Source organism: Kryptolebias marmoratus, linkage group LG7, assembly GCF_001649575.2.
Source record: "Kryptolebias marmoratus isolate JLee-2015 linkage group LG7, ASM164957v2, whole genome shotgun sequence".
Classification (NCBI taxonomy): Eukaryota; Metazoa; Chordata; class Actinopteri; order Cyprinodontiformes; family Rivulidae; genus Kryptolebias; species Kryptolebias marmoratus.
This window is the reverse complement of record NC_051436.1, coordinates 9536180-9546537: the sequence shown is the minus strand read 5'-3', so window position 1 is coordinate 9546537 and position 10358 is coordinate 9536180. Positions and strand designations below refer to the sequence as shown.

Sequence of the window (10358 nt, the reverse complement as noted above, 5' to 3'; positions counted from 1 at the left end):
AACGTATGAGGCACTGCTTTCCTGAACCCAAATCAAGGATAAGATCAGAAGAGCTAAGCTTGGATGTTTCATTGTTTAAAAAAAAAAGCCTGTAATTTGTGAATTTCTATAATTTAAGACGGTCAAACACTGATAACCAGAACTAAAGAACATGATCACATGTAAATTTAGTAGAACCATCATTTCTCGCTTTAAAATGAACAATCTCGTGAGCTCGATTGCCCTTCAAACTTATTTATTGATGTACTGAACATTGAAAAAATCCAAAGTATCCAAACACAAAGTAAAGAACATGTACATCCTCTTAAATAGTCAACAAAAAGATTCTATTCCAAAAATGCTGTGAAACCAAGTCAGACTATACAACTTCAAATAAATAATTATTCCCATTAAGAATGGAGATTACGAGGGGTTCGGAGAGAACATTTATTCATGCCGGACCATCAGCACAATTTGCCCCAAAAAAAAAAAAAAAAATCATCATTAAAGAGGTTACAAAAAGAAAAAGGAAAAGAAAAAACTATCCAACGATGACCGGTCAGGCATGAAAAATGTGCCCTCTCTTCCCCTCACAGCAGCAAGTGTCACAACTCATCTCGACTTAAAGTTTAACTTTTACAATTAAACACAAAGAGGGAGTAGATAAAGGAAAAGCAGTTGCAAAGAACTCTAGAATGCATAGCACACTGCTCGTTTCGGGGGAAGCATGACCAGGACCAGGTTGAAAAGCCGGATGCAGGTTCAGTTTTCAGTGCATCTAAAAAGAGGCTCCGCTTGTTTGGCCGAGATTCATCTCCGTGTTTGACAAACTTTTACAACCAATTCTGTTAATGCAACTGCTTCACTGTCCTTCCCCGAAGAGAATAAAGCAATATACACCTTGTTTTTTGTTGTTTTTTTTTAAAACGATTTTAAAGACAGGTTATATGCATTACGTTTATATATATTTATATGAGTATGAAAAAAGTAAAGTAGTTCAAAACTGTGGTTTATATCCATTCTTTACCACATAAATATATATATATCTATAATGTTTATATATATATAAAAAAAACAAAAATGTCTATAGTACTTTTTTTTTAAAGAAGCAAGACTTATCTACAGACCAAACAACCAACATATTTAATGCACTGTTATGCTAGTTCAAAAAACAAAAAGTTTCCCAACTAAGAAAACCAAAAGTCAAAGCTCAAATCAGGAAATTATCTTACTTACTTCGTGAGAGAAAAAAAAAACCTAAAAGAAATGTGTCACACTTTCCAATGAAGTCTAAACTAGAACCAAAAGAAGTCTGCTTAATACAACATAAAATAAGATCTATTTACACAGCTCAAAGCTCAGAAGTCATCTGATTCTGACATTTTTTTTTGTAACGCGGCTGCCTTTATCAGCTTGTCCTCATTCGTTCATACAAAGTATGTAAAAACCTTTAATGGTTGATATTAAGACAAAATCAGTCTAATGATATCGTAAGTACACCACAGAACACCATGAACTCCATCTGAAGGGAATCCTAAAGGAAGAACTGATTTCAATCCCCCAAATAACCTTTTAAGATCTCTGTTGGAATTTTGCATGCACAGGTTTGGTTGTTTGTTTTTTTTAAACCTTTTTTTTGCAAATAAACCTTTTATTTTTGTCCGTTTTGCAAATCGAATCTTAAAGCGAGTTAATAGTCGACGGGACGGCCGGCATGGAGGAGGAGGACCTACAGATGATTTTACAAATGAAACCAGCACTGGCACTGATTCTGTAATCTAAAGATAATACAAAGATCTCAAAAGGTATCTTTTACATCATAAATCTCTCCAGAAATGTCAACCAATGCAAACTCTCTTTTTAAAGTTCAAAAGCTCACAAGGTGTTATATGAAGATATTTCTCAAAGTATCCAAGTCAAAATATTTTTGTTCCAGGTCCAGTAAAAAGTTTCTCCAAATTTTTCTTTTTATAAAAATAGATGCTTTTTTAAACCCACATCAAAGAGGTTCTTAGCTCTTTGGCAAGGTACTGCTTTAGGAATTTTTTTTTTGTCTTTTTCTCTGTTAAGTTTACAATAAGCAACATTATGCAGCCAACCAATTACCAACTTATTACAAGAAGCTAACGGAACAAAAACGGCTCAAAAAGGAAGTACCCGCTAACCACTCAAAGCTAAAACGCACAAATCAGGACACAGAAATACAAAGAAAATCACAACACGGAATCTTACAAGACTTACTGTTTTTAAAGTAATGTGCAACAAATGAATTTAAAAGAAAATAAATAAACCTAGAGTAACATTATAGATGGTCCATCTGTGGAGACAGCAAAGACTCAACAACACAGGCTCTAAAACCTGCAGGATTTTTTTTTTGTTTAAACTAGAATGAAAAGATCCAAAGAGTAGCAATGAAGGAAACTGAAAGAAATAAAAGAAAAAAAAAAAAAAAAAAAAAATCACATTTTTGGGCGCTAAATACTGATTACAAAGCTGTTTTACTAATGTAGAAAGTTATGGTCGGTACGCTTCCGTTAACCGATTCTGGTGAGTTTTCTACAAACAATCTCAGTGGGTTTTAGGCTTTGTGTGTTTTGTTGGTTTTGAACGACACTTGCAGAACTCTGTCCCCGAGGCGGTATCCGTTCAGACTGGCGATGGCCACAGCGGCCTCGTCGTAATTAGTCATTGTGACAAAACCGAATCCTTTGCACTTGTTTGTGTTGAAGTCGCGAATGACCTTGACGTTTGTGACGGCGCCGAACGGGCCAAACATCTGCCAGAGGATGCTCTCGTCTGCGTCCGGAGCCAGGTTGTAGACGAAGATGCACCAGCCAGTGCTGGCGTGTCCCGGGATGTTGATGCCAGCCAAACTGGTCACCCCGTCAATGGCCATAGGGGAGAACCGGCTGTAAAACACAAACAGACGCCAAAATGAGCGCTAAAAGGCCTCTTTATGAGACGAGATGGAGCCACGGCGCTTCATAAAATCTGTCGAGACTCTCCAGGGATTGACCGGACACGGGCTTCATCCCGGACCAAAGGGTTTTAGTGTTGGCGCCAGTCTTTATCGCCCGCTGACGAAGGAAGACGATAACTGAGAACCCACTTCAAGATGGTCGCCATAGCTAGTCAACCTTGGCAAACGCAAAAGTAGCTGTAACTCCGTTTTACAGACACAGAGCTAAAATCGGGTGTGGTAGCAGCCGAGTCATCCCCAACACATCGCAGGAGATCTTGCGAAGCGTTATTTTCAAGGTTTAACACTGAGAATTCCATCGCTTCTCCTAATTTTGGTTTAAAACTCTGGCATGGAAGGTGGCGGGTGATACGAAGGCTCCTCGTTTCTTTCAGGAATTACTTCCTAAAGCAGCAGATAGGATTTGCCTCTTTTTAGTGAAAACAAAAAAAGCCACAAGAAGCAGCTTCTTTTTTTTTTTAAATACAAGCTTTGTGCACTTTTTGAAAACTACAGCAGCTTTTAGAGCTTAAACTCCTACAGCATTGGATAATTTCCCCTGGAACCAGTGGCAGCAAGCCATAATTGGAAATAAATACCATACTAATGTTAAGAGTTCTTGCCAACACCAGAATAAAGACGCACAGAAAAGCCATGGCCATTAGTGAATGTGGTTTTGTAGTTTAAAAAAAAAAAAAAAAAAAAAAAAGAATATTCAGAGTGCTTGGAAAGCCTATGAATTATTGCAGCAGGTGTCACATCCGATTAGCCGCTCCAGTTGGCCTCTCGGGGAACATCCACTGTGACAGGTGTGCTCCCAGCATCAAGGGCCCGCGGAGACATTTGGCAACGAAGACGTACGCCAAACAAGCAAGGCACAAAAAGAAATCACAGGTCTATTGTTGGCGCTGATGGCCCTTTGAGCTTTCACAGAGCTGGACTTCAATCACACTCCAGGAAACAAACTAGACAAAACCAATACTTGTGGCAAATCCTGAAAGATGTCTGATGCAACCAAGTTTAAAACAGGACAGAGCTGTCCATAATAGATCAAGGTAAGGAGGGGGAAGAAAAAAAAAAATGGAGCTCAAAATGTAGGGATGCAATTTTGTGCAATAGCAAAGAACGTAAAAATTCAGTCCTTTGTGATGCAGATGTGTCAGCATCAGTGTCACTCAGTTCCTTTTCGCCTGTTTTAATAAGTTTAGAGCATGTATTCAAAATTAAAATAAGGTGGGCATGTCTAGCTGGACAGTTTGAAGACAACTAAACTTTTTGTTAGACATTATGGAGCTGAGAAAACATCTAAACTTCACCGTTTGGAGTCAGGTCAGCAAACTCTTTCATTTTAAGTTACAAATGTTTAATTATCGTAAACAAATCACATATTTATGTAAAAATAAACTGCTGAAACAAAAAAAAAATGTCCTTATATTTGCTCACCAAGTGCTAAATTAATAATGTGTCATCCCTGAACTTTGTGGTTGGAGCAGCTGGTTATCTTTAGAAGCAGTCAGGATTTCTTTAAAGGAGCACCAAAAGCTGCTCCGACCACACTTCCTGAATATTTACATCTTTGCTTGCTGAGAAGCCAAACCACCCAGTTCCCCTCACTCCTACAGAGCTCCGTGTATATTCATCTACAGAAACCCTTCAGATTTCATCAACGATCTCTTGTTGAATCAGAGCAACCTTGTGCAGCGCTACCTACGCAACGATATATGAAGCTCATTAGGTCAGGATTCCCTCAGGGTTAATTAAAGCAGATTATAAAATTCAGGGAGGAAAAAAAAAAAAAAAAAGAATCTCAGTTTACCTTTTCACTCCGTAAGCCATGTTCAGCAGGTTGTCCAACCTTCAGAGAACAAGAAAAAAAAAAGAAAGTTTTTTATTGTGTGTGTGTGTTTTTTATTGAGATTGAATGGTTTTCATGAGATGAGTAATTGCTCTGATAATAAAGTCAGTTTCTGCACTCGGGTGAATCCCACGACTGTTTTGGCCTTTAATAACCTGCTGACTGCTCTCGTTTTTCAATAATCAACCTACACAACCAACAGGAGACTTTCAGTTCCTATAAAAAAAGGTTCAGCAGCAGATTACAACAAACTAACTGAACATCACTGAAGGCAATCAGTAAACGAAAAAAAAAAGCTGATTTAGTTACACTTTGTTGTTCATTCTTAAAACAGTCTTGAATTAATCATTTAAAGTATGACTCATGTCCTGATCTGTGCCTCAGTATCGGACAGAGGAGGAGCTCTGATTCTGGCTGCTGGGAGAACATGAAATGGTCATGAGAATGGAGTGAAGCAGATTGGGAGGTGTTGGGACTCTGCTCTGATGTGCTCCTGTTTCGGCGGGCTCCTTTTACCTGAAACGCTGTGCCTGCTGTGCGAGGGGTCCTGGGTACCTTCGATTGGGCGACTGATACAGCTGGGACAGCAGGGCCTGGCTCGTCTTCTGGCTCGGGTTGTTGGCAAACTTCACCGTAATGGGTTCGGTGGCGCCGGGCGGCTTTTGACAGTTCAGACCTTTGATGGCCTCCTCAGCCTCGACTCGCCGGTCGAAACGAATGAAGCCGACGCCCCTGGAGACGCCTGGGGAGAGCACATTCAACATCTGTCTTGTGCTGAACAACAACAACAATAAAAAAAAAACTCAGTTTTAAGTTACATACACATTTTTTTGGTTCTTTTAATTTTGTTTTGATTGTCATTCTTTTAGACATCCAGTCCATTCCTTATAATATATAAAGTAACGTCCAAATATTTAGAAAACCGTTAAAAAAGGGACAAATTTGAGGAAATATTGCGACTGCCGTTCCCCGCCATCACTACCACAGGAACCTAGCAGTAAGATGCTACTAACAAAACCACAAAGTGGCAGTAATGCAACAAGTTGTGCTCTAACCACAGTGCTTTTTCAGACGAGGCTCCATTTTAGCAAACCATCCTTCTACACTCAAACCCACCGAGTGTTAGGCGCACTCTTCGCTGATCCGCTGAAAATGAAGCCACAAAAAGTATCCTCTGCCACTGAAAAGCCCCTCTGATGGAACAGAGGCTTGCTAATTCTGCGAACAGACTGCAATTCACAAGTTCCATCCCAACCGTGTGGATGATTACTTGATTATTTTTTCATTCAGTCTTTAAACAAAAACACGAAGTGGGCAGAAGTCCTAAATCATACAGCAGTTTGCTGAAATTAGCCCTCGTCAGAATGAACACAAAGTCAGGGTTATTTCAGTGCTGCTTTTTATTACATGCAGAATTTATTTTGCTTTCAGAATGGCGTAATGCCTTAATATAACAAAAACCTGCTGGGGAGGTGGGTCAGCTGTTTCACCCAAGGGTGCTTTTCTACTTGAAGCACTTTTAATACAGCTCTGCTTTTAAGCAGCTGGCTGACACTTGTCCTATATTAATTAGCCTTCATGATTAAAGGGACAATAAGCACGTGTTGAGAAGCAGGAATTGTTGGCTTTCTGTTTGGAGAGGCAGCTGATGGGTGGACGACGGTCAAGTTCAATACTCAAAGAATAATTGAGTAATTGCTAAGAAAGTGTTTTTGCTTAAAATGCCCATTTCTATGGATTATTATCCAATACTGAATTATGGGGAAAAACACGTTTTGGTCCAACAACATTTAAAAATTTGCTTCCATTTTCAAAGTGTCAGTTTTTGGTTAATAAATAAAAACTTAAACAATTTACATTATTTTTTTTATTTAACCAGGTAAACCCCGTTGAGATGAAGATCTCATTTTTAAGAGGGACCTGGGCAGAAATCTGCAAAACACAGCAACCTGGTGACAAAATAAATGTAACCAAACTGCCCGTTTTTGTATTTTATGGTTTATTTCAAATTATTAGCATCTATCCAGTCATCCATGTTGTTCGCCTCCATATTTACTGCTGCTTTTTCTCCACTTCAAATACAACTTGGGTGCATTTTTTTCTCTTGTGCCTTTACATTTTATAATCATTTAGGTTAATTTTGCAGTTTATGATTTCAGGGAAATTCAGTGAATTGGCTGCAGGTGTTACTGTTAGTATGTGAGCTACAGCATGTTAAAAATCCTGTTGGTTTTTTTGAAGATTTCCACTGAAGGAAACCTGAAAGCACATTTTCTGTGAAAGTGGTGCAGAAATTAGAAATCTCTTCAATGTCAGAAGGGTCGTGTGTTTTAGCAGCACAAAGCACATACATAAAGTTTCCACTTCCACATGATGACAGACATGGTGCTTTAATTTTAATTGTATTTCATTTTATGCTGCAAAACATAAAATTAAATGTAATTTCATTTTATGCATGCACACCTTGGGGATGGGAAGTAAAAAAAGGAAAAAAGATGCAGTGCCAAAAAAAAAAAAAAATGGAGAAAGAAATTTGGAAGCGCTGCTACTTTACACCCATTTTCATAACCCATCGATGCATATTTATGAACACCTCTAGTGGAAAATTGCGTTTCTGGGCGCCTCACATCGCCACCTCTGAAACATTTCTCAGCCTTGGCAGAGTCATTTTGTTCAGCAGTCCCAGAGGAAAAAGGAGGGAGGGAAGTGTGAAAGTCAAAAATAAATAGATAAACATAAAAGGAAGGAGGGGGTGCGAGGGGGGGTGGGGCTGTCATGTTCTACTCACCGGTCACCTGGTCCACCAGAATCCGTGAGGTAATGATGCGTCCATACTGAGAGAAGAGCTGCTCGAGCTCCTTCTGCGTCATGGTTTTTGGCAAACCGCTGACGTACAGATTGGCGTCTCTGATGGAGGCGGAGCTTGGGCGTGCATAAGAAACCTGGAAGGAGACTGTTTACGTGAGTGCCACACACGGTAATGAACACGTCTCTGACTGAGCTCCATCGCCAACTTTGATGTTACATTTATTCAAACATGAGTTTAGGCTGTGACCCATTTACAGCAGAAACTAAGCAGACAAACTGAATTTACTTTACATGGACACTTCAGGTAAACCAGTGCGAACATTCACCTGTAAAATCCTTAATGTAACTTCTTCTAATATGCCAAATTTTCAGTGACAAACACAAGTGAATACATCGATGATTTAAACAGTGAGTAAAAGGAAAAACACCAAGTATAGCTACAGCAGTCTAATGCATCTCGAAGCAAATCCAAATGTTAAATTCTTCCAACTTGAAGCAGAGGTTTGTTTTCACTCTGAGCTGTGGGATTCCAGAGCTCACAAACAAGAAAAGCCTATAAAAGTTCTGGCACAAATTAGAATTAGTGAAATGTAGCAGACACAGGGCTTACACACACACACACACAGTGTGCAACTCCTCAAGCAAAAATATCTGCAAACACTGGTTGTTCTGTTAATAAATGCTGACTGCAAACAGAATTCACAGCTGTTTCCACCACTCCAGCTACTTAAACTGCACAAAGCTGTCAGAGCAACGAGAGATTCTGATCCACTGCTCTGAAGTCGCTAAATAAGACAAATTAAAAGTCTAGTGTTCCCCTGCTCATCACCTGCAGCCTTTTATGACACTATTAAACTAAAGATCTTATGATGAAAAGAGATCGAGTTAAAGCCGCTTTGATCAAATCCTGTAAATGACATTAGGTGCCATCTCACCACATTTGCGTCAAGACGTCTCACAAGCTGCATTCGCTCCTAGAGAACGTATTGGGAACGACTCCGCTACTACCACACCAAATTTTAGCTTTATATCTGTGAAATTCACTGAGGTAGGAACATTTTTGTTTTGGCTAATGTCAGATGGCTGTGCCGGCCATCTTGAATGAGTTTGACCCAAAAAAAAAAAAAAGAAAAAAAAAAGGTAATTAGTTGTTGATGCACATTCGGTGATTACTTTGAGACTTTCATTAAGATATGTCCAATAGTTTAATAGCTATTTTGCTAACAAATGCACACAGACATGGGCAAAAACATTCCCTTTTCACCTTCAGCTGCGTGTGATTATTTAGTAACTTATTGGTTTTACACAAAGATTTTTGACATGCGTTAATAGAACCAGCATTTATAATAACTGAACAAACCGAGCGCACCTTTAAATGCCCCAAATTGAAGATTTAGTTTTTTTTACAACTAGTTATAATATCCATGTTTTACTTGGATAAATAAGTCCTCAACTACCTGACTGAACAGTGACATTTGAGCTGCTTCCTACTGATCAAGTGAAAAAAGCTTCACTAACCAACCAACAAGAATGAACTTTAAGCAGGAAAAGTTGCAGAATCAGGCTCGTCTAGACAGCTCTTAGAAATAAATTTAAACAAACAGTAGTTTGGCTGCCTCTTAAAACTAATCTTATCTGTTTCTGTCGTTAAAGTCAGGACTTACTTGGCACTCCTCCCGGCAGCGGGTGAGATAAAAATGCAGCACAAACACACTTATCAATAAACAGACTAATAGAAAAGCAAAAATGTATTGTGGATCAATACGTCATTACACCCCTGAGTAGTCAGATTCATTTTTTCTTAGCGCGCCGCTCCATTTGCAGTCATGCAGACATTAATCCGATGAGAAGCGGAGAATCGATACGGTCTAAAATTTGGAGCTTGGGTGGCGAGAACCGTTTTGGATTTTGTGGAGGAGTTAACAGGAATCAAAGCAGGTAAACCATCTAATGGCTGCAACCTGATGCGACTTAACCTTCGGGTTTTCAGAGTTTTTCTTTTTGGCGTCTGCAGATCAGAAAGAAGTCAGTTTGATAACTAATCTGACATGTACACAGCCTGAAGTCAAAATGAGCTGAAGCTTTCTGTTTACATCCAGAAAACTGCATCCCCATCACCTCTGCCTCTTTCGTAGCCTCACCTTCACACTATATTTGATGCTAATATGTGCAAAGTGTACTCCTCTCGCTCACTACGGTTTATTTGCACTTCAGAGAGCAGCGAGGGAACTTTAGATGTGTAACACAAAGAAACGTTACCCTGTCCTAGTTTCAGGGGCATGAACTGAGTGAGAACGATGTGCCCCGTTTGACTCATGGAAATGAAGCAATATGGCTCCCAACTTGCCACATCTGCACAATATCTGAATGTTAAACAAGACAAATAAAAAAAAGAATAAAAATCTAGCAGGCATCTCAGAATTCTGGTCATATTCAAATGTGTTTTGCTTACAGAAAGTTTTCAGTCCATCTTGTGAAAAATGGTAAAAAAATATATATCCCATTTAAAACTTTAAGTCTACCATCTACAATGCTGCAGCACGACATGAAGCAAATGAGTTTTTCCACCAGCACATTGAGTGCTACATTGCCTGATGAATGCTAATGGCAGCCACCTCCCTGTAAAGGCATACAGCACAGCTAGAGCACACGAAACCATAGAAACAGTTCTGCTCTACTTGAGGCCCAAAGAAAAAGAGAGGTGGGGGGGGGAGAAAAGCTGTCTGTGCCCAAATTAACAATAGGTTCCCTTTTCCA

General features: G+C 39.3%; 1 protein-coding gene across 5 annotated transcripts in view; it reads right to left on the bottom strand.

Moving 5' to 3' along the window:
* Positions 1 to 218: 218 nt before the first annotated feature.
* Positions 219 to 10358, bottom strand: part of elavl2 (ELAV like neuron-specific RNA binding protein 2) — a 221214-nt gene continuing 211074 nt past the window's right edge. For 4 of the 5 annotated variants that reach the window (XM_037976428.1, XM_017414443.3, XM_017414444.3 and 1 more), the window contains 4 exons: positions 7582 to 7735; positions 5310 to 5535; positions 4755 to 4793; positions 219 to 2888 (listed from right to left, as the gene is read on the bottom strand). In XM_037976428.1, coding sequence (XP_037832356.1) covers positions 2558 to 2888; positions 4755 to 4793; positions 5310 to 5535; positions 7582 to 7735 — 750 coding nt within the window. In that variant the 3' untranslated portion in view covers positions 219 to 2557. Of the gene's footprint in view, positions 2889 to 4754; positions 4794 to 5309; positions 5536 to 7581; positions 7736 to 9265; positions 9858 to 10358 lie in introns of those variants that run through there. The other variant, XM_017414445.2, reaches the window with a different exon arrangement.